The following is a 24,507-nucleotide window of genomic DNA, read 5'->3' as shown; positions in this document are numbered from 1 at the left end:
TGAACAAGGGGCCGTACTTCTGTCAAGGTTTAAAAGAACTACATGGCAATAGTTGATGTCACTAACTCGTCTGTTTACTCAACTCTCAACATTACACAGAGCGGCTGGCAGTGATAACTTTGCATATGGCAGTGTTTGGTGCTTTTCAGTGGGTCCATGACCTGAGATTTTAATTCCTTATTACATTGTAGTCAAAACTGGGTCCCATGGCGTGGCAGGTTTTGCTTTAGTTGAGGTGGAGCGCCTATCTTGGTTTTGTCATGTTGGTGTGATGTTTATTGGCGGAAAGCAGCTCATGGCAAGGCAGAGCAAATAAGATATGGACATTTTGTATGCTTTGTGAATAGAAGTTACTGTAAGCTACGCCTGCCTACTGCAGACTTGATTTGGTACATAAATGGCTTGAGAGATGTGCGTATTTCTTCTTGATCATCTTCTGTAGGCTGTTATCATGATGGATCGACAGAATAATAGAAAGGGGAGAAAAAAAACAGTAACAGTGGTGTTCCAAAATAAAAAAGATATTGTGTGATTTATGAAGCAAGTATGTGTATTATAAAATAGCAAACCTTTTGATTTTAATTTGTTTATTAATGTTATAATACTTAAGTGTAACTTCTAGTTACAACATAACACAGTATGGAGGAATCTTACATACATATACACTTGTATTATTTACATGTATTTTGTAACCAAAATGAGAGGATCTCTGAGGTCAGGACGACCAGCTTTTTGATTAAGGCTGAATCTAGTTTAAAGGTGGGTGTAAAAGTTACTGAACTCTAACTTTCAGTACATATGTATGAAAATAAAAAATCATATAGTTGTTTTAAGAAGGTGCCACTGAAAGTTGGTTTGAAATTATTCTTCCGTATTTTCTGTCTTTCTAGGTCTGGCAGAATGCTACACGATTCAGAGCGATACCTACACAGTCACAGGTAAGTTTCCATTGCTTTATTCTTAGTTTGTTTGGAAGAAAAAAGAATTCTTGAGGAAAGTTTCTTCTGTTCTAGAAAGGCTTCTGCTGTGTCCTTAGAAAGTTGCATCTGAAAATAAAGGTTCGACTTTGTGGTTCTCTGTCTCTTTCAGGGTACAGGAGAAGCAGGAAATATTTTTCAGCTGATTTAAATATTGCATGAGTTGGTCTTGCAAAATCAGAAGATCGCTTGTTGGTATGTTTTTGAGGATTTCACCATCTTTTGTTAAATGCTTCAGTCAGTCTTGCATCCTCCTAGCTCTCTGCCACTTTGTCAAGTACAAACAGAGGTGCAAGAATTCTGTTGGGGTTTGTTTCTACAATGCAGCCATTTAGCACCATTTCATCCAGTATGATGTGCACTCTATCCAAATTGAACATGATCTAGAAACGTTACAAGTTAAGTGTATTTTGAACTACATGAAGACAAATTCAGAGAAAAATCTAAAAACAAACAAACAAAAAAACCTTTAAAAAGTAGGTATTGAAGTGTGTTAGTTTTTGTTTGTTTGTAAGGAGACAGGCCAGCTGATGCTGTTCATGGGCCAGTGTTGGAGATACCAGAAGTTGATACTAGAGAAGTTACATCTTGCAATATTACAACACAGAAGTAAAAGAAAAGTAAACTTGAATGTAGATGTTGGTGATTATTTTACTGTCAGCCTGAGCACCGTTTATCGCATGAATATAAAGTGTTATGAAGGGATAATGATTTGAATGTGAAGATACCAATGTTCTGTATTTTCTTCTAATCAGAGTAGTTTTTGAATTCTTAAAATCTGACTCTCAAGTATAATTTTCCTTGCCCTGAACTGCTGACACTATTTGATTTTCTTGAAAATAGCTTCTTAAGAGGAGTGTGATACAAAATTTAATGTATTAATCTGGGAATAAATCTTGAAGAAGGCTAAAAGTAAACAAATGGTTTGTCTTTAAATTACATGCTTTCTGAAAGATATTTACAATCTAACATTCACCTGAAGGAAGATAATCTGAAACTGAATGTATACATTCATGTCATCTGAAATTTATCCATAACCATGTCTCTTTCCTTAATGTTACTTAACATCTGTCTCAAAAAGTGATTGTGCTTTAACTATGTCCTGTGGTTCATTGAATAGTTTCCAATTAGGCAAACTTAACCACCTAATTTAATTTTATTGGATTTAAATAAATTCTGAATATGGTTGTAGGCAAAGTTGCTTCTAAATATCAGACCCAAGCCTTTCCGTACTGAGGAACAGTGCTGTCCTTAAAATGTGAACAATTTCAGTTTCGGAGACAAAGGTTCTTTTTGGTTTGTTTGTTTTCTTTCCTTGGCAGAGTGAAGACTTAAAAAATTTTCTTCCTGTATTCTACTTTTCAGGCAGATTGATCTTCACACAAATGTTTTATTCTGAGAAGTTACGGCTTGCTTATTACGGTGATGTGAGAATTTTTAGGGAGAGTTGCTGTATTCCTGTTTAGATAAACTGTGACACTGACCTACATAGGGGAGGGAGGATCTGTTCACAAAGTCAGATAACATTCCATTCAAGTTTCAGCAGGCAATAAAGCCAACTCCTGCTGGCTTTTAATTTTTGCAGTCTACTCACTTCAGTGATAACAACACTACAATTCCCTCAGAGTGACAGCACTCACCCCCTTCTCTCAACCAAACGTAGGCTTCCGTCTTCAGTTACGTTCACACCTCCCTTTCCCATGCTGTTCTTGGCAAACAGGCAGACTTGCACGGTGAATAATCTTGGCGTTTTTCCCCTTCCTGTAAGTCTCATGACTCTTCTCTGCTGTTACATCTCAACATGAAATACTGCTTAGCCATTCAAGTCTGCCTGCCCTGCCCAGTGAGAGGTGTCTCTGATTTTCAGCAACACTCATCCTCTCCACCTGTCACTTGTTTGGCAATTCACCCCAAATTTCAGGGTTTAAAACCCTGAAGTCATAGATCCACACCCAGCTGAAAAACACCAGAGCAAGCCAGTTTGAGCAGCTAGCAACAGGAAAAGCTATATACGGTGTGTACTGACACGTACATCACCCAGAGCTTTCATTTATCATCTTGCTTCCTGTAAGAATAGTAAACACAGTTCTGGCCATTAGATAACATGGCAGTAGAGGTAATGGCACCTACTAAAATTGGTATTTAAATGTTCTGCTGGCTCTTGGTAACTCCAAGAGCTGTCCTTACGAAAGACGCTAACAGTACTTTTTAGTCTCACTAGGAGTTTTTATGTGGCACATATACTAAAAGGAGGTAAATGTGACATGATCCCATGTTTCCTTCCCTGAAACAACTTAGAGGCAGATACTGAAGTGGGGAAGAAGGGAGGGAAAAATGCACATTTTAAGATCTCTCAGGATATTCTGGGCAAGTAATTTAGGGTGTGTGCAAGCTTAAGAGATAACAAAGTACAACCAACACCTTGTGATCAGGTAACACACCCAGGAGCACAAATGAAATCTGTGTAGATTATAGCGTGAGTATGTATGTGGTTTGCTACTGAATATACAATATTAAAGAACTTTGATTTCTGTCTGGATCGTTTGTCTTCAACTAAAGGTTAGTTGAAGTTGCTGCTTTTTTTTCCTTCTTTTAATCTACACTCAAGAAATACCATGTGTTGTCATTTCATCTTTTCAGATGTTTGCTTTAGGTAACTTCTAGCCTATCTAACAGCAGTTCAATTTAAGTAAGGGAAATCTGTTGAGTGCTTTCTGTTTCTTACTCAACGACGGCACTGACACTACATAGGAGAGCAGCGGTGCCTTCAGGTTCTGTGATATTCTCTGTCATTTGCTCCTACTCTGGAAGAAATTCTCTGGAAGTTTGCAAGGTGGCTGATCTCCTTCTGTGAGCACATTCCCTTACAGCACGACCCTAGAGAGAAACTTTTCCTTAATGAACAATTTTAAGCTAATGCGTGTGAGTTTCCATTTCATCCACTTATTTTATAGTTTACTAACTTGTTTCCTTAAAAATTGTCAATGTAAATTCATAATTCAATTTTTTATTATGTATATGTGCTGTATTCTAAAAGTGGACAGAAGGATACACTTGACTCACATAAAGTATTCCCTCTCTCAAAGCTTTTTTCCTATCCTGGAAGCAGCAGCTAGTTACAATGGAATGTGATGTTCTTTTTTGGATCCAGGCAACATTCTTTAAATACTTGGGTTCTAGAGAATGCTACCTTCTTCCTCCCACAAGGAGAATGTAAGTATGTTTCTTCTATATGTTACTTACATCTTCAAGTAAGCACTGTTTCACCAGTTCAAGCAACACAAAAGTCAGCTTTTTGTAATTTTATAAAACTTTCATGCTTACCAGCATGTTGTTCCCCACAAAGCTGCTGTGATAACACTTCCATTTTTATCATCTGTGATCATCACACCAGGGAAGTAGCTTCTATGCTACCTAAGCTGTGGTTTTAGAGCTACTTGAAATTCCACCCACTTATTAATACATAAAAGTGAGGCTTATATAGTGATACTAACACATCAGGAAGAAGCATCACTGGGACAGCATTACTTTTTTATTCAACTGTCCTAACAACACTACTTAATTAAAAACAAAACCAAGAAACAAACACACACAAAACAAAAAGCACAACATTTTAGAAATGTTACCTCTTTCCATCAAAGGTATACTTAAGTGTATGATTGACTTAATCCCAGTATGCAAATAAACATCATACTGTGGTCAAAATGCTTAACAACCAACACACAGAAGCTCCTGTAAAAGCCATGGCTACTGAAGAGGTAGCTATTTAACTGGCTGTTAGTTAGTCAGCATTTGTTTCTGTAGTATGCCTAAGATTCCCTTGTTTTCCTTGAAGGAACTGAGGAGAGAGAAGCCTGTGAGGGACCAGCTATGGGAGAGAGGGGACTTTGTGCTGCATTCTCCTGGTTCATTTTCAGTTGTATTCAGTATTGTATTCTTTGTGCTTGCAATTTGTGTTTAAGCATTCATGACCATACTGTACTATTTAGTATATGTTTGTATTTGGTTTTAGTTCAGTAATAGTTTAGCTAATACCCTGCAGATCATAAACATGAGCATTTTTCTTACAGCTGTAAGAAAAAGAAAAAAAAGTCTATGATATGTGTCATTGTCTAGTTTCCTAAATTTCTCCTAAGGCTTTTCTTTCTTTCCTGATACAGATAGTAAATGTCACTTCTATAAAGTATGATCAAGTGCAAATCTAATCTTAGAATAATGCTGCTGCTTTATTTGGCTCAAGACATGTTTACAACATTCATTTGTTAGTGTTGTAGTTCATGTCAATATCTTTTTTTTATTTACTTTAAATGGAAAGTAAAACCCTGAAGTGATCGGTAAGTCAGGCTGAAAGTGCCCATGAATATAAACTCTGGCGTCCAGATGGTGGTATTATTGAGTTCTCTCAAAGCAAACTCTCCTTGCCTTTAAATGGTACAAGGCTTATCTTGATGGCTGAAGATTTAAATAGGACGCCCTCATGAACATCAGCCATGCTTTCTTATAGATAACAAAAGGTTGCTGTTTTAAATGCAGAATTTGTGAAACCTCTGCACTGTCTTGACTGAGTCAGTGCTATTAGTTCCAGTATGAGCTAGAATATACACCAACAACAGATAAGCAAATTGCTTTCTGATACCAAAAAGGATACATCTAATTCACTCTGAAAGAAAAAGAGATAAACATTAATCATGGTTTGATTTTCATCTCATAGTCATTAAACATTACATATCCCTTCAGATGATAAACAAAGTCTTCAAAATAGAGAATAAAAAAAAATTAGGCTGCTTAATATTCTTCGATGGACTGCACAGTTCTACTTTCTCTACTGCACTGCTCCTTTGCATTTGATGTGTTACCTGCCTTTAACAAAACTACATTTCTGAAAATTTTACTTAAACAAAAAACCAAAAAAGCACATTGAAGTCACTCACAAGTAATAATTAGAATATATGCAGTGCTGTCCCAGAGAATAGGCAGAAAAACTGCACCTCTGCTTTACGGCATCTTCAGCCCTATATTCTCTCTTCCTCTGCAAAAACAAGATGGCAATGCAAAGTTTATAATTTCTATAAAAACAAGAGTGTATACCCATGGTGGTGGTAGCTGTGGCAGGGTATACTACTAGGACAGAGACAGCAACTCTATGCACTGGACCCCTACCACTTACAGCTATTGCTTCAGCCCAACCAACTTTTAGTGAAGTGCCTGAGCTAGCAGCCCTTGTGGTCTCTCTACAGTCAGTAGATGAGATGGGTATCTTCAGCAGTTGCCTCAGCAAACTTGAGACATGACTCACTTTCTAGAGATACTTGTTTGTCTCCGCTCCCTGTAATGGGAGCATAGGATGACCAAGCATCTAACTTGAGTGCTTCGGTTAAATGTTTAAATTTAGAAACAATTAGTCACAGCCTCAGATCGTGCACGCTTGGGGTTGAACTTCCTCAGTCTCTGCTGAAAGAAAAATGTCTGTTCCCACAGAATATCTACAACTAAAGGAATTTACTGTATTTGTTGATATGGATTCCACCATTCACAGACTGGCCCTGGAATTTTAGTCAGAGTTTTTACTGATAGAAGTACAACTTCTTCTGTGGTCCAAAGATGCTCTAAATCAGACTGGTCTGCAGGTCTCCCTTGAGTGACTTTGCCATCCTTCAGTTAGAGATTTTTTTTCATCACAGAACTGTATTTTAAGAAGTCTGATCAGTTTGAACTTCCTTAGTATTAAAAAGCAATTGAAAACATTGGAGTGTGTATTCTAAACAGTATGCATGGTTCGTCCTCAGCAGCTCTTACACAAGTGAAGGTGATTCAGAATTACGTATCATAGCACTCGCAGTTAATTCTGTTAATATTTGTTCTTATATTTTAATTTAAGCTCCGTAAACTCCATCAGACATCAGCAATAACAGGAAAACAATAAAGAAAAAATCTTTTAAAATATAAAATGCCAGTGGCTATTTCAAGAGCAATGACCTAAAGAAATCCACGAGAATAAGCATATAAGAACATGCTTTTCTACCAGAAACATTTCTGGTATTCCTTGCCTGATGATATATAGACCATGCATGCTTTTACTTCTCTGAAAAATCAACTAATACTCTTAATAATTTTCTTCTTCTTTTTAAACAGTGGTATAACATCATGCTGCTGTTTTCAAAGTGGCATAAGAATATTTAAAAAAAAAAAGTCCCCTGATTTTTTTTTGCCCCCTGAAAAGACATTCAATAGAGCTTTGAAAAAGATATATATCACAGTAGATTCAAAATCTCACTCACCACTCTGCTGAAGTATTTGTCCAGAACCTCCACGAAATTATGAATTAGTTCATATACTGCCATCTCGTTCTGAAAGTAAGTTAGAAACATTTATGTCTCCAGGAGTAAGCTTAAAATTAATTTCCAAGAACTGTAAATCAATGTAAACACTTCAGCTCAGACTCAGTCTTCAAGGCTTATTAAGTAACAGTACTTAGTAATTTTCAGTCAGATACCTTTTTTTTTTTCTTTTGTTTTGAAAATAAAATAGCATCTTTCTAGGTAATAGTATGGACTTTTTTTCCTCTGTCCAAGGATGTTGAAAACAGGGAGCAGCTGGGACTTCACTACACAGAATACAACTGAGCTGACTGTAATGCTGATATTTGTTAAGAAACCTCACCCCACAATTTTACATTTATAGAATCACAGAATGGTTTGGAAGGTTCCTGTAAGATCATCCTGTTCCAACCCCCCTGCTATACGCAGAGACACCTTCCTCTAGACAAGGTTGCTGAAAGCCCCATCCAGCCTGGCCTTGAATGCTTCCAGGGAGGGGGCATCCACAACCTCTCTCCAGTGTCTCAGCACCCTCATAATAAAGAATTTCTCCCTGATATCTAGTCTAAATCTACTGTCTTCCAGTTTAAAGCCATTTCCCCTTGTCTTGTTGCTACATGCCCTTATAAAAAGTCCCTCCCCAGCTTTCCTGTAGGTTCCCTTCAGGTGCTGGAAGGCCACTATAAGGTCTCCTTGGAGCCTTTTATTTAAAAGTAGTACATATTTTTTGCCATGTCTAATTGAAGCTCTCAAATATATACTGCAAATTCCATACTGGTAAAAAAGCTTGAGTTCTTGCCTATGATTACCGCAAACTTACATTTAAAGAATGCATATAATTTCTTACCTCTGTCTCATTGATTCCAACGACCACGAAAAGGGCTGCATACTGTCGGTATACCAACTTAAAGTCCTTATACTCAATGAACGAGCACTAGGCAAAAGCAGAACTTGTCAAACATAGTAGTTGCCAGTTAAGCTTGAAACATTATTAATCTTTCCTTCATTTAAGGCACACTAAAAACCAAAGGTTTTCCCAATGTCCAACAGGTAATTTTGATTTGGTGGAAGTTTAGGAGGGTAACTTTTACATTAAATCTTTCATCTCTCGACAGAAAACATAGCACTGCTTCTGACATGGATGAACTGGAACGTGCAGAACTGAAACGATTTGTTCGGGGTTGTAATTCAAGGACAGTCAGTATTTCCTCTAAATTTTCAATTAGAAGCACTTATAAAAGAGGCAACTGAAGATCATTTTCATATTCAAGAGTGGTCAGTATTCTTATAAATATTAACTAGGTATTCAAACACAAGGGAAAAATCCACTTGTAGTTCACCATAAGTCTGAAGCCAGCAGATGGTGCTGTTACACACAGCTTTACAAATAACCTTTCCCTAAGTAAAATTTTGCTCAGCCCTTGAAATGGCAGCATGCTGTTAATTCTTCTGGTGAAGTTTCTATTCAGACATGCTCTTGCAAGCAGTATGGAGGAGATTAATTTCTTTGGTTGCTGTTAATTCTGTGAATCTGCAGTATATACCAACCATTTTTTTGTATGATTTTTTTTTTTCTAGAATTAAATGTGTGAAGATCACTGTTCTGGGAGACACAGGTAGTTGATGAAAAATAAGCTGAATTCAGAACGCAAATTGAAAAAAAAAAAGCACTCACATTCACAGTCATTTCTCACCAAATGGAAGTCAGTGATGTTGAATTTTTTGCTAAGTTTGGTACTTTTCTCAAAGAACCAAAAGCTCAATTATGTAAACCATGAAAGTCTCAAGTGGAATCTAACAGAAATTCCAAAAGCTGAGCTTTCTGACTTTCATGCTCTCTGTGTAAAATCTTTAAAAAAAAAAAAAAAAGCCTAAAAATGCATTTTTGGCCCAAGATGGCTGCAAAATGTGTTTTAAAAACAAAAAACAAACAAAAAAGCCCTATGTTTTAGGTAGCACGTGATTTGGAATCTTCTCTAAGAAGTTTTTTGTTTAAAATTGGAGCTGTCCATGCTACACCTCCACCCTTCTTGGCAAAGAAGACTAAGGTCTATCTATAGATCACTACTAGAGAAGCAATAACAGGAAAAAATAAATTATTCCTGGACTTCTGAACTCTTTCAAGCAAAGGAAGTCTCTTCTATGACAGTGATACAGAAAACTCCAAAATCATTGTAAGCCTCAGAGAAACATTTATTCAGTACAGAATAACAGCTCATCTACATGAACACCATCTATCTGGAAACATTTTTGTTCTTCCTGGGTACAAATGAAATAATGACCTACAAAGAAGACTGATATGTTTCTAGAATTACTTAAGTGCAATGAAATAACTAGGGAATTAAAAAACTTACTTGATCCTTTGAACGAGAGAGACAGTGTTTGATTACTTCAGCTTCCAACATTGTCCGCTTATGAATTTCTATGTGCTCATAATATCTGGAGAGCCTCGTTTGACCTTGTTTGTTGACCATAAGAAAAAATTTTATCATTTCTTTTTTGTTGATCTCAGCAGTCAATTTGAATTACTGATGCAGGAATTTATAGGAGTATTTCTGGGAGGAGAGAGAAGGAAAAAAAAAAAAAAAGAATTAGTATGCATAGGAGTTATAAAAGACTTCCTAGAAAGTGTCCAGCCCAGACTGGCACTGAAAGGAAAGGTAGATAGGGGTCTGCATGTGACAAAAACTACACATGGGGCTTAGGAGAAATTTCTAAGGAGGAATCAGTTAGTGTTAATCACTCAAAATAGCTTAATCTCAATCTAAATAAGTATTAATCCATACAGTGCTATTGAAGTACAGACATGGAGTATAAATATGCCAAATACAAAGTACAATGAAAAAAAAAACTATCAAAAAGAGCACAGAATATGCTTACCATACAAAAGCAGACATTTTTTTCATGTTATTGAAAGCATGCAGAAAAAGGTAAGCTGCATGTATATCTATCTATATTTTTTTTAATGAAGTTTTGGGTTATTTTCTTCAATGCCAGAAAACAGTCACTGTAATGTTTTCCGTCTGACTCTGCTTGGATCAAGGATTTATTGGCCCTTGTGTTCTTAAGTATACACATTGGCAAAGCAGCAGCTACTGCAAAAGTTATTTCTTCATTCCAGTTTTAAAGACTTGCTTCTTGCCTGGTGCTTTAGAAGTTATAATGCAAACACTCTCTCCTAAGCTGTCAGAACTCCTGAGAGCAGAGAAGAGTACAGTGCAGCTATCTGTGTAAAAACCGTGTATCTTAGAGAAAAGGGAAAAAATAGAAAATCTAAATCTTAGGTGGTAGAGAGATGAAAAGTCCCATTATATTGTGCTGACTTCAATTACTGCTTACTTCTGATTAATATTGGCCACCTAGTTATTTTCTGAAAGAAACACCATCTCTGTTAACATGGCTGCTATTTGAAGAAAATGACCACATCGTAGTACTGCAGTTTACTCCCTAAACAAAGAAGTTCAGACTTCTGTATTAAATGCATCTACACTAATTGGCCCTGATAATGAGAAATTGTTTTTTAACGAAGTGAAGAGTGATAACTTACATATGGAGTTATCTACAGTTTCAAAAGCATTGTCAGTAAGGAAAATGAAACCATAGGAAACACTAGAATTGTAACTGTAAGAGCTGATTAAATAAATAAGTAAAACTTACTCTCAAATATGTATCACTCTTACCATAAGTGATCAGAAGGTGTTGTATGGGCATTTCTTATCCTTCAGAAACTACCATTTGATTTGAAATGTTTTGAAACTACATATGTTGAGAAAAAAACCATACACCAATCCACAAAAGTTAGTCAACAATAAAAGGAAAAAATCCTGCTGCTGATATGCAGCTTCATACAGACCTACTTCAGAAAAGCAGCCTGGGAGGAGCAGTATTGCTTTAAAGAAACCTTCACCAAAAAAACAGAATTCTTTGACTGGATTCTTTTCTATCAGACATATTGCCCTTAGAAAAAACAATTGCTTTAATTGTTAGTTACAATCAGAGATGATAACTTTAATCCTCTTCTTCCCTTTACTGTCCCCTACATACAACTCTTTACACAGATATTATATTTGAAATGGAAGAGTAGATAAGAGAAAATACCATAGGATGCATCAGCTATCATGGATAGCTCTTCCTTTGCACTACTGTACGTCTGCAAGAAAGCTTTTATCCCTGTTACTCTGAAAATTTCTTTTTTATCTGCTCTTGTGTAGGACACCTACAGGGAACAAGAGTCCAGAATCAATACAGATGACAATAGAGTCTGCTTGCAGCCCTAGCAGTCTGTTTTCTCACCTCCTAGACAGATTGAAGTCTCTTTATGTCAAGAAGTGCCCTTTTGTTGATTCCCTCAGACGGATGAGTCAGGAATGTCAGTAAGTGCTGCTGAAGTGCACGCTGCTTGTCCAGGCTTTGCACTCTTCAGGGAGTGGAAATGGTTCTCTGAGAAAGAACAAATGAGGCAACTGAGACAAAAAAGGCCAAGACGGAAGTGTATTAAGGAATCTTCACTGTCAGGTGGCATCTCAGGCTGACATTTATGATGAAATGAGAAGGCAACTCCTATATAATCTTTTCTGCATTTCATGTATGGCCCTGTTTTTTCCTATTTTGTATTGCTGCCTCAATTTACAGAGGGGCAGTAAGAAGAGATGCCTTAATACTCAAAGGAATAAAAAAAGTATGCCAGTGAGATGAATCAGTTCTGTCCTTGAAGAGAGCTGGTGTATTCTGAGTTACCACCAAGGACTATCTAACAGAAAAAAAACCTTATTAATTGATATACATGTATCCAATTGCAGGATTGCCCCTAATCCTAGTTATCCCTTTGTTAACCTAATCTTCCTACATGGTTAATCCCTTTCTGGTGTCATGACTAATGTATCTGTTTATTCTTTCATAAGGCCTGTACTGTTTTACCTGCAAAAATACTTCAGACTAAATAATTTTTTTAAGAAATCCTTACAAATGCTCTTACCCAGAATCCTTATAGAAATATGAGTTATGCTGTAACAGAGGCAGAGCCACAGTAGTACTCAAATGTGTCAGCTGTCTTTTATGAGACAGACATCGTTCACAGTATTAGAGTAGGTGATTAACATCTGTGCAGAAGAGGCCTGCAGTATCACCTGTTATTTCTCTAAGTATTTTGTTGCCAGCCTCAAGCACAGCTTCCAACATTTTTTCCTCACACAAATGGCAGTAAAAGCACATAATCTTCTGCAGAAATCCTGCAATACATTTTCTATCTGATTTACATGTAAAGTTTTATTTTTATATATATATAAAACAATAACAAAATGTGTGCAAGTATAGCTGCATAATCTGGCTTTGCAAATGACTCCAGTATTTCCTTTAAGAATAGTTGTGAAAGAAGATCACCTGTGTAGTAAAAAAAACCAAAAAACCCAAAACACCACGTAATTGAATAATCTAGGCAAATATATATATATATATATCAGACTGCTTATTTCTTAGCTTTAAGAAGAAGAAAGCATGTTAAAATGTTTTGCATATTTAAGATGTAATGAGATCTGTGAGGTGTAATAAACAAAACGCACACCGCACACCTCTGCATGTTGATGGGTGGAGAATGTCCCATTGCTCCATCAAGTTCCATGTGTTTCAGGAACCAGTTGTTATGTTCAACAAGCACCCTACTTGCAACGACAGATCTGTTTCTTCCAATGCAACTCCTGTGTTCTTTTCTGTGCATTCTCACGCACATGCCTGCATGTGTGCGTGTGTAAATGCTCAAATTCAATATGAATTACTATGCCTTTCTGCATACAGAATCGGATGCTTCCAGAGAATTGGTGACAAGATGTGAGCCTTTCATACCGCTGCCATTATTTTGCTCATTTTAGTAATGAAAAGATGTTGCTATCTGAAGGCTGTTTGTCAGAAATGAATAGGCAGCCTCATTCCAGGTCAGTGGACAACTATCTGCATCACAAATGGACTCAGGAACAGAAGACTGGAGGGGACTATCCAGATCCTGATGGCCTGTCAAGCCCAGCTCTCCCTGTCACAGTCAGCCATGCATTTGAAATGGTGTCCAAAATAGCCTACAGTATCTGCTTCTGCATCTACAAAGTACCTGTGATGTACTGTAACATCATGAAGACTCTGAGAAACAAACAAAACCCAAACCCACAAAAATACCATACAGAGAAGGCATAAAACATCCTCAAATTGTGGTCTTTCCTTCCAAAGTACCAAAGTGTGAGCCGCTGAGTGGCTTGTCTTATTTCTTCCATGAGAGGTTTCTTCTGTATGGCTCATTTGGCATATACATAAACCACACTCAGTGTAACTCCTGTGACATACACACATTGCTACACTGTATTGGATCTCACCCTCATTAAAATATCTCTTGCAGCTAAATACCTGTGAGAGAAGTCTGGAATCACGATTGGTGTGTGTGACTCACTGCAGCAGACTGATGCAGTATGTAGTTGTTGATGACCTACACCATAACTTTAACTCATTCTACACCAATAGACAAGCTGGAGATTTAACAACCCTGGCTCACGAAGCGAGACGCTTCTGGATTTTTCTGCCCTTAAGCAAGCTCATTTTCCTCACCTGTAATTCCAGCTTTGTACTCAAACTCAAGTCCACCCAGTTTGCTTCAAAACACCCACATGGAAGCTGTGAAGGACGTGCTTCCAGGACATCAGCTCACTAGGCAGCGTAACCTGGTGAGGCATGGTAGTGCAGACTGTCCCTGTTGGTGAGTCACACCCCTATATGCATCTTTTCAGATACTCACTGAGACCTCTTAGAGAGGCCAAGCCTGCAATACCTGTTCTGTGGATAAAAGGAGGTCTCACATCTCCAGTGTGGCCAGCCCAGCAGATCTCACATGCAGTAATAGAAAACACATTTTGAACAATTTTAATTACATCTCCAGTAGCTACAAGCACTTAACACTTAATTTATTTAGTCCAAGAATTCACCAATATCTGCACATACATACTCTGACGTGTAGATTATAAAAAAGAAATACAACCCCGGTTTGAGACCTCAGGCAGTAGAGTTCTCATTCAAATTACATTTCTGTCTGTCAAATTAAAACCACTCCAGTCAACATTCACAGATCTAGAAGTTATTGTGCTACATCAAAGTTCTCCAACATTTTAGGACTCTGAGTTAAAGCATAATTAAGAGATCAAATCTAGCAAACAAGAAACACATGGCTATATTTTTATATACTTGTTTTGACAAGAATTAAACAGAACTGCAAGTCAATAATTCACTGCATTGTCTAACTCTATAAATGAGTTGATTTTCTGGACGCAGAGGTTTTAATTGTGTTTTATCTGTACTAAATGTAGAACAAAATAGGTTAATCTGGAATTAAAAATGGCCAAGTGATAGAAGTGCGAGCAGGGGACAGCAGGTGGGCAAACATTTTTGAGGTATACATTGGTCTGCTCAACTTCCCAGCTACGAATGTATTGTGAAGAAGCATGTAGCAATGGAAGACGGTTCCTACAATTGGAAACTACAATTGGAACTACAAACCTGTGTTCTATTTCTGTTCTGACTGTGGACAAGGCTTTACTAAAAGTCGTATCGATGAGAGTAACCACTTTTGTATTCTGGGTCTTAGTGTTCACATTATTATCCACCTAGAAATGAAACAACTTTGACAATGTGGCTTTGACATAAATCACCATACTTAACTTCAGGATCAGGAATTTTAAGAAAAGCAGCCTAACTAATCTGGGGAAGCCAAGGAGGAAGGAAGCAGTAAAAAAGTCTTCCTTTGCAGTGTGGTTGTCAGAATGCTTTCTGAATATAGTAACGGAGCTACACTGCAGCAGCTCCAAGGTATTCAGCAGCGAGGAATGTCTCAAGGGCTGGAGTAAAACAAAGGGCTGAGCTGACTGTGAGGTAAGGTGTAATTTTTGGTAATGATTTGATACTGTCAGGGGACAATGAAGAAAATCTGCTGAGGTGGAAGAGTTGGATTTAGACAGGCTGATCAGTGTGGAAAAGGGAAGACCGAGGAAATGATGGTAGGAAATGACTTAATGGAGAAAAGTCAGATAGGAACTGGTAAAACAACTGAAACAGCAACGTGCACCTGAGGAGAGGTCAGCAGGGAGGAAACGCCAGCACTGGGACAAGCGGGATTTATTTCTCGGCAGTTAATACAACTACGGCACTGTGAAGAACGAGCCCGTTAAGGACGCCGTCCATGTTCTCGCCCACATACACAGCATATATGTATTTTTAGGGAAGCAAAACCACATCCCCGTGTTACTCGAGAAGAGACGGCCTACAGATCCAACAGGACGTGGTGGTCACTCGGAAGCGCTGCGCTTCGGGGTAGCGCTGTGCGGCCGAGGAGGTTTCACCACATCCATCTGTGCCACGGCCCCGGCTTCTGCTGCCGTGGCACACGGAGCCCGCTGCTGCTAACAGCGCGCCCGTCACTCGCGAAAGCAGCCTCGTGCGGTAACTGCTCTCGGATGGCGAGGCGTGCACTCGTTCTTCCCACCACGGAGGGAAAACATTACACAAATCCCTCGAACACTACACCACGGAGACGACCTTCATTACAATGCAATTAAGATCGGGCACCGCCAGAGTACGTTTAGCCAACCTATTCTGGAATCACCTACTTGGGAGGCAAACCGAGCGCCCCTGAGCTGCGCTGAGCACAGCCCCGCGAGACGCAACCGGAGAGGCCTTACAGCCCCCACCCCGAGAGGCAACCACCGCCTCGCCACGCGCCCGCCCTGCCAGCAACGGCGGGAAGGACGCGCTCCCCCCCCGCACATCCCCCCTCTCCCGCCCCCGGGCACGGCGCTCACCTCCCACAGGCGCATGCGCGCTCCGCCGCCTCGACGGGCCGAGAGGAAGAAGCGGAGGGGAGAGGGGAGCGACTTCCCGGCAGGCCCCGCGCGCCGCGCCGCTCCCCCTTCCCCTCCCCGCCCGGCCGCGGGTGGGTGGGCCGACGGCCGGGAGGCTGTAATGGCGGCTGGCGGCAACTCGGCGCTGCTCTGACACCCGGATACCGCTCGGCGCGGCCCCCCGCCTCCCCGTACCCGGCCCGCCCCCTCCCTCCCGCCCCAGCCAGCGCCGCTCGCCCCCTCCCCGGCCCCTGCTCGAGGCCCCCGCCGCGGGACGAGAAGGAGGGCTCCCCGCAGACAATGGACGAGCACCCCGGAGCCGGAGGAGGCGGCGGGATGGCGGCCGCGCCGAGGCCGCAACAGCCCCCGCCGCAGAGCGGGGGTAACGTGAACCTGCAGCCGGGCGGGGGCTGCGCGGGGGCCGGAGCCGGCGGCGGAGGGCAGCAGCAGCCGCAGGGCCCCGCGGCCCCGGGCGGGCAGGAGGCGGCGGGCCCCGCCGAGCTGTCCCGGCCGCAGCACTACACCATCCCGGGGATCCTTCACTACATCCAGCACGAGTGGGCTCGCTTCGAGATGGAGCGGGCGCACTGGGAGGTGGAGCGGGCCGAGCTGCAGGTACGGGCTCGGGATGGGCTCCGCGCGGGGCCGGGACCGGCTCGGGGGGCTCGGCCGCGCGCGGGTGGCGGGAGCGGGGCTGCCCGGGAGAGCGGGGCGGGCGGGTCTCTGAGGCCGGGCCGGTCGCTGGGGACGGGGACGGTACCTGCGCGAGGTCCGGCGGGCGAAGCGACGTCGCCGGGCGGCGGGGCTGGCGGAGGCGCAGCCCCTCACGGCCTGAACTGGGCTCCCTTCCCTGGGGCAGCCATTTTGCTTTTTAGCATGGCGCCCGTCTGGGCTGCTGGCTCCGGAGCCAACCCGGCTCCGCGGGCCTAGGGCGCCGCGTTTGCGTCGCGGGGGCCGCAGAACGCCGGAGGAGGGCGGGCGGCCGCTGACCGCGCTGTCCGACCGCGCGGGGTAGGGCCCGGAGCGCCCTGACAGCTGCTGTCCCCTCCCCGAGCACAATGACTCGGGGGCTCTCCGAGCCGGGCCCTGCTCAGCCCTGGGAGCTGCTCTGGGAAAGCCGCGGCCCGCGGGCACGGAAGGCTACAGCTTCCCCGGAGCTGAGAGAGCGGCCCGTTCGGGGTAGCGGGGAGGCGGCGGTGCCTGTCGAGGTGGGAGAACGCTAAGAACGGGGTCGGGAAAACCCTCAAGTGACGGACTTGACCGGGTGTTCACGTTGGAGACGGGTCGAACACATGCTCTCTTTCCTTCCTTTTCGTTTCTTGGGAGACCTCACGTGGGAGAAGCAACTGCTGAAGAATAGTGAGGAGCTGATGGGTCTGCAGTGTGATCCTTGTCCCACAAGTACAAACTTTGTGTCAGGAGCAAAAATTGAACAACTCTAGAGGGCAGGGAGCGAGTGTTTGAGTTCCAGTATAGATCTCTCACCATAAATGTTTGCTTTTCATAATGGAGAAGATCTCTCGTAATTACGTGTCCATGTAAAAATAAAACCATGCATCACAAACTTATGTTCAGGTTATGAAATCTACTGAATCTGAAGCATCTGTGTATGAGTTGTTCATATTTTTTTCTCCTATGAAAACGTAACAGTTAAAATTATTTTAAAAGAATATTTCTTGTTATGATGTATGCAGTGGGTGAGTGTATGCAGTCTTGAAGCAGCATTCCATCAAATTGTACGGTAACTATGGTTTGTGATAACATGCTATAGCAGCAGCCAGTGTTTGTGATGTATGTATGTATACACCTTCAGACTGAAGAACAGAGAACTCTACCGAAGCCTGGACAATTCTTTCAGGATTTCTCACCTCTTATACTAGATGTGTAATTTGCAGGGTTTTTGTTGTGGCTGTTACAGCTGTAATTAAGATAGAATAAAAGAAAACAACAAAACATCACACACTCCCTCCCCCTCCCCCCCCCCCCCCCCCCCCCCCCCCCCAAAAAAAAAAAGTAAGACAAAGAGATTTCACTATTTATTTCACTTACTGCATGTTTTACTTTTTTAAACCTTGCTGAACAGCTGTTCCTCAAATCATTGTGGTGGACATGGGTGGGCGTTTTCAGTAGAAAGCAATGGGCTGGTTCTCGTATTTTCTGTAGTGTCACAGTGGTATCGTACTGTATTGATAGGTAAATAAATCGCTTAGTGGTGGTCTTCAGCAAGCAAGACCATCCTGAAGTGCTTGTTTTATGTATAGGCTTGTGACTTCACAGTGAAGTACCTCATGCTATAAATGTAAAGCGCAGTTCTGAGATGCTGAAAACTCTATCTGACTGGAAAGTGCTGGTGTGAACTCATGTGGCCTCTAGATACTGTGATGTGTTCCTGCCAAGTCTGCTGCTTTTTTTTTGTAACTGTCATTTGTCATCCACAGCCACAATGTTTCATTTGCTTATTTCTTAATCTGCCATCCTAGTTCTGACCCTGGCTGTGTATGTGTTGCTTCACTGTGTGTGTGTGTGTGTGTGTGCGCGCGTGTGTGTACATTAGGTCATGAGAAGCAGGAGGAATGCTCACTGCCAAGTGTGTATGCATGAAGAGAATTCTTCCTTTTTTCTTTGCTAACTTCAGAAGCCCAGGATAGAAGTGCGATTAGGAATGAGGCAGGGAGAGTGTGTTTGCTTTGCATGTTAGATGTCAACCTTCACAGTGTTTAAGTTCGGTACAGAACTGTGTTGAGAGTATTTTTTGGAGGACGTGTATGAAAACCTATGGCTGTCATGTATGTGTGTGTATGTATAGCATATAATTACTTTTTGGTCCTGCAACTCAAGTCATAAAGTCCCAGTTTATTCTGTGACTAATAAAGCCCTGGCATTTTGGACCCCAAACAACTGTTTTGCTCTTTGAAGCCACCATGACTGTTGTTCATCTGTGAATGGGGCCTCCTGAGTTGAATAGGGAAAAAATTTGGTAGCACGACAGTAGTAATTAATATGGGAGCAAGAAACATGAGAATTACATTTCTTAGACGCAGCTCTCAGCCATGCAGGTAGTTTCTTCCTTCTTTAGTAATTAAAGATTCCTTCCTAAGTTAACTTGATAACTTTGCAAATGATACTTTATGAAAGTATGTGGAAAACCAGATGACTTAGCAAAATGCTGTGGTTATATTTTTTTGCTCTCAACTTAAGATTTTTTCCAAAGAATGAAATTTTTATCCACAGAATGAAACCAATGGGAATTACTGAATGATTTTCCCACCTCTCCCTTTTTTTCCCCCTGCATGGTTCAGGTGACCAGTGAGAGCCCTCTTTACAAATGGGGGCAAGGCAGGTGGGCATACGGGCTGCCATAAGCTTTTGTTTGTTTTTCTTCCTTGGATCTGGTGGTAAACTTTTTGATCTCTTATAGCACTTGTGTATGGGACGCATCTTTACAATTAATTTCAATTGCAAGTTGCTTCATCATCTTGAGGTTTATACCACAGCCTTAACAACTGAGCCTCGGTCCTTTGGATCTGAAGTTCTGTGCCAGCATACTTTAGTCCATGCGCGTGTCAGACTCTGAATCTCACATGTTAATAGTTTTTCACTGTCTTTTCCAGCTGTTTAGTATGTGGCTATTGTGCCCTTGTCAGTGAGTGCACACTAATTATTGCCAAACCTGTGTGCAAATCAGCATCAAGTGTGAAGAAGTCAAATACTTGGATTTTAGTACTTAAACCGTAGCAGACTTTTCCTTTCACTTACAATACTGACTGCCACAGTAACTATTAGTGTTTCCTCACTGTTGCATAGGAAGGAAATATCTGGCCTCGCTTGGTGTGTTGAGCTCTTGAATAGGCTGAATCTGTTCTGCAAACTAAAAAGAGGATGATTCTCAGTACAACAATATTGTGCAATCACAGCTGAAATTTCAGTCTGAGTGTAATGACCTTCATGTTGGTTGCTGTTATACTGAGATACATTCAGTTCATGCTGTCTAATATGTTTATGTCTAACATGCTTAGAGGAGTTAAAGCCAACTGCTGTGGTTGGGTGTTACCTCCTAAAGGAAACAAGTTTTGTACTGAATGTATGGGTGGCTTTTGCATTAAAAAAAAAAAAAAAAGCTGGTGGGAAAGCACTTTGGAGTTGCACTCCAGAAACTTATGGGGAGTAACATAACATTGTGTCAAGGAGGAGTTTCATAGGATCATCTGCAACTTTTGAGGTACCCAGGAAAACCAGTCAGTTCCGCTTTCTTGGTAAGCTTGAAGGCTGAGACACTTAAATGGAATCCACATCTTCGCTGTTGAATAGGTAGAAGGCTTTCTTCCAGTCTTCTAACCTAGATAAAAATGGTGCTATCTGTACTTCAAAATCATACTGAAATGTGTTGAGGGAAACTTAGCAGATGCTACTTCCAGGTGTTTTTTAATGGTGAGAATAAGAGCCATCAATTCACAGGATATGTCCAACTTCAGTATGCTCAACGTGCATCCTTCTATTCTTTTAACTCAAGTGCGCTAAAGATTAATATGTTTGTTAATAGTTTCCATAGTATGAAATGACAGCATCAGTGACATTTGGTTCCTGGTTTATCTAATTTTACAAATGCTTTTTTTCCCCTCAGCTATTTAGTGATATTACAGGAGCATTCTGTTACTTAACATTTTGCATTTTTAGCATATATTTAATGAAAAGCTTATCTTGATTGTGGCTTTTTTGGGGAGGAGGGGAGGGTAGAGTTCAGATCATTAAAGGAATTTTATGATTAGGCCCTATATGTGTGATTGTAGACAGGTAAGCATACATAAATGTGTAAATATGGTGAACTAGATGAGAAAGTATGTGCTGTGTTTCTGCATTTTTCAAAGCATTTACAAAGTATAGCAGTGATCAGTTGCTGAAACACTTGTCTGCATGAACCTGGTTTTGCTTCTGTTACTTATTTGAGCAATAGAATGGAAATGTTAGGAGTATTTTGTTCTTGAAGGAGTGGTTATTCAGGTAGCATAGCCATCACCTTGCTTTTGGCAAGTGTCTTTTTTTAATGGTAAATTGAAAGTGAAATAAGTTATGAGGGTTGCAGTATGGTCATTGTTTTCACATTGTGAAGAAAGAATCACTGCATCTCAGCTGACATCAGGGAAGCATGATACAAAATCAAAAGTACTAAAAAAAAAAGACAGCTTGTTGGAATTGTAGCATTTCATGCAGAGTGAAATTGTAGCTGCTGCCAGGTTCTTTGGTCGAAAAGTGTTGAGATGAGGCCATAGAAGAGAAGTCCTAGGGTGCCTATATTCGAAGGTGTTGCTGCTGGCATGGGCTGCTCTGGAAGTACAAGTTACTGGAGATTGGGAATGTTTTCTGATGCTTCTTTTTTTTCTTCTATTCCCATGGAGCTGCCTGTTTGACTGTGATTAAAAGTGGTTTCCTGGGCTGTTGGTATGACCAGAGGGAGCTATTCTTAAATTCTTTTGACCTCTAAACTCTCTCTTGATATGCTTTGGTTCTGTTGTTTTTAAAATACACCTGCAGTGCAGTTTTAATTTTCTTCTTAAATAATGAGATGGATGGAGATTTGAGAGCATTAATTGTGATGGAACACACAAAGCTTGCAGATGATTGGAAACACAGATGCTACAGTACCAAAACACAGTGTATTTCAATTGCACGTGGTGTTTATCAATTGCATCCCAGCAGATTTCTGTTGGAAAAGATATGTAATTGGCAAACTGCAATTTCACTGCATCTTACAGATAATCACAGTATGTAATCTGAAGTAAAATTTACCTTATAAAACACTTCTTAAAAATATTTAACACTATTCTTAATATTTTTAAAAATATTTAAGACTACAACAGTACTGGAAAATGCAGTGAAGTAAATTGCAAAAAGTTGATCCACGTTCTTACATGGGAGTGCTTGTAAATGCTGCGATGTATGCAAGTAATGTGTGCTTTGGAAATGTCTGACTTCTGTTTGTGCCAGTCATTAAGGTATTTGTTGAAGTACGAGTGCTAAAGTGCTTCTTAATGTAAATGCAGGTTATTTACTCATACACTTTACTGTACAAATACTTAAACTTTGTTTTATAGTGCAATTTTTTTTACTGTAGTGTAAATAACTTCAGAAACCAGAAACTTTCATTCGTTAATCATTTCTCTAAGCTGATAGCAAGAACAGCCACATATGTTGTGGAGTTTCAGTCCCTTTTGCATTTTAACACAGTGATTTGAGAATTCTGTATTTTAGGAAGAGAAGTGTGGCTTCCCAGAAGCTGTTCAGTCACAGTTAGAGGCAGATAAGCCCCTGGAAGAACTTCAGGTGCCTCTGTATGAAGCTGAATGCCTGCTTTTCTGTGTGTCTGGGGATGCTTCCTGCCTTTTTCATATGCTCCTTGGCAAGACGTCCAAAGGAAAACCATTCAGAGCTGCTTCCTTTTGTGTATGAGTTATCTGTACAGAGATGGTATGATTTTTAATTAAAAGGTAGCTGCTATATGGCATGAGTTTACCATGAAAGATACTTAGAAAGGTTGAAAATGAGGAGATTTCTTGAAATAGTTCAAGATAAGCAGGATTAAGGTTTTGTCCTGCCACTGTATGTGTGTTATTAATATTCCATTTTGTTCATTAAGGTATTGAAATGCCATTTGTAGCTCCAAAGTACTTTTGGGTTTTTTAGGCTAAAATGCTAAGGTTTTTACTTTTCTGTTTGTCTAATCCTTCCAAGAATATTTTTTAAGGAATTGATCTACATCTTTAACTTCTCTTTATAATTCTTCTAGCAAGATTCACCTCCTACAGGCAGGTGAACATAACAAAAGAACCAGGACACTGAGCTCTCTGTGCATTCCGCCATACAGAGGAATGAGAAATACCTGGATGGCTGTGGGGTCTTGATGACGGTATCAATCTGCATATAGCAGTTGGGTTGGTTTTTTTCCTGGAATACTGCTCCCAAGTAGTTCTGTCAGCAGTGGGTATTGAAATTATTTTTCCATGTGATCATTATTCTTCTAAAATTACTTGGAATAAAATCACTCTTCCTCAGCAGCAGAGCACATAACTGTTATTTCTTGAAGTTACTCTGAGTTTTTCTTTTACATGCAGCCTTCTTTTAGACAAGGCGCAAAAGACTTCTTGGGGGAGAATTACTTAAGATTTCACTGCCACTGCATGTGAATAGCCATGTAAGAAATCTTGGCTTGAGGATTTGCTTTGTGAAGTATCTGGTACCTAGTCATTTCTTACGTGCTGAAAGTATGTGTTGACGTAGAGTTGCGTTCTTCATCATTTTGTCATTTAAGAAGCTGGTGGAGGTGATAACAATCTCTTCTAATTGATGAGAAGGGATTTAAGATTAAACAAATCTTCAGGACACGTGTATGACCTGTAACAACTTTGTTTGCATATCTGAGTGTGAGATTCTGGCACTCAGGCTGTTGTTGAATTATTCTAAGCAGTGGCTCAGTGGGATATACTGTTTAATGATAGCTTCGGCTTCATCTGTGCAACTCCAACATGTATTAAGAGCTGATTACGAAGTTGGCTGTTCTTTGGGACCATTCCTGAATCACCAGTGTGAGTTCATGCAGTCTGTGGGGCCTTTGTTTGTTTACCATTATAATATTTTTATGAAATAGCTGATTAGCATTAATCTGTTGTTAGTAATTGAGGATAAAATATATACTTCTGGGTTAAATTCTACTTAATGTTACTGAGGGATAAGTGTATTCTTGTCCTTTTTGAAGGGCTCGTGCATATCTATGTTCGTGTTTGTGCTGTACGTGCATTCTGAAATACTGTGGTTCTCCAGTGCTAACTTGAATGATCCTGAAGTAAAGTGAACTGAAGGAATTCCGGACACATGAAATACTAATCTGTCTCTTGCAGTAAAGTTTCTTCTGTTCCCCTAAGTTGGTTTGTATTCTCCCGAGCTATGCTCACTCCACAAATTTGGCACTGATGATCAAGCAGTGCTATTAAAAAAAAAAAAAAGCTTTGCCAGTGTTATGTGGTAGAGAATGCTCAGTTTCAGTACTCAACTCAAAGCTGTGATTTTTGTCTGTAAAACAATCTCAAAATTAAATCTTCCCAGAGTAATACTTCTGTCTTTTGTTTGATGCTGGGGTTTCCACCACACAGCCTGTGTGCTTTTGCTTATATTTCATATAATACGCTATGAGAAAGTAAAGAATAAGCACTAGTAAGTCAGACTAGGCTCTTCTGAACTCTTGATGCTTCAAGAGTTGCTGAACTGAAATAGCTTACTTCCAAGACAAGAGTGATTTATTTGTTTGGGTTTTTGGTACATGCGTGTTTTGTTCTGTGAGCTCAAATAAATGAAATTGTA

At 40.4% G+C, this 24,507-nt stretch overlaps 2 protein-coding genes across 18 annotated transcripts in view; one reads left to right on the top strand and one right to left on the bottom strand.

Moving 5' to 3' along the window:
- Positions 1-570: 570 nt before the first annotated feature.
- Positions 571-17,061, bottom strand: AP4S1 (adaptor related protein complex 4 sigma 1 subunit). 11 transcript variants are annotated; one of them, XM_046942486.1, is made up of 8 exons: positions 16,919-17,061; positions 14,822-14,928; positions 11,588-11,734; positions 9,649-9,849; positions 8,142-8,228; positions 7,256-7,324; positions 5,626-5,637; positions 571-1,360 (listed from the first exon to the last, which is right to left on the bottom strand). In XM_046942486.1, the coding sequence occupies exons 4-8, from the start codon at positions 9,784-9,786 to the stop codon at positions 1,232-1,234; spliced, it is 435 nt and encodes a 144-aa protein (XP_046798442.1). In that variant the 5' UTR covers positions 9,787-9,849; positions 11,588-11,734; positions 14,822-14,928; positions 16,919-17,061; the 3' UTR covers positions 571-1,231. The 11 variants fall into 11 exon arrangements, with proteins under 11 accessions (XP_046798442.1, XP_040558109.1, XP_015143123.2 ...); XM_040702175.2 differs by lacking the exon at positions 16,919-17,061 and adding an exon at positions 15,928-16,151; XM_040702179.2 differs by lacking the exon at positions 14,822-14,928 and adding an exon at positions 5,909-6,006 and having other exon boundaries at positions 1,220-1,360.
- STRN3 (striatin 3) overlaps positions 16,262-24,507 on the top strand; it is a 55,422-nt gene continuing 47,176 nt past the window's right edge. For all 7 annotated transcript variants that reach the window (XM_040702167.2, XM_015287636.3, XM_015287632.3 and 4 more), the window contains exon 1: positions 16,262-16,773. In XM_040702167.2, coding sequence (XP_040558101.1) covers positions 16,459-16,773 — 315 coding nt within the window. In that variant the 5' untranslated portion in view covers positions 16,262-16,458. The remainder of the gene's footprint in view (positions 16,774-24,507) is intronic.

This window comes from Gallus gallus, chromosome 5 (assembly GCF_016699485.2).
Source record: "Gallus gallus isolate bGalGal1 chromosome 5, bGalGal1.mat.broiler.GRCg7b, whole genome shotgun sequence".
In the NCBI taxonomy this organism is placed as follows: Eukaryota; Metazoa; Chordata; class Aves; order Galliformes; family Phasianidae; genus Gallus; species Gallus gallus.
Note: the sequence above shows the minus strand (reverse complement) of the source record. Positions and strands in the feature narration are given on the sequence as shown.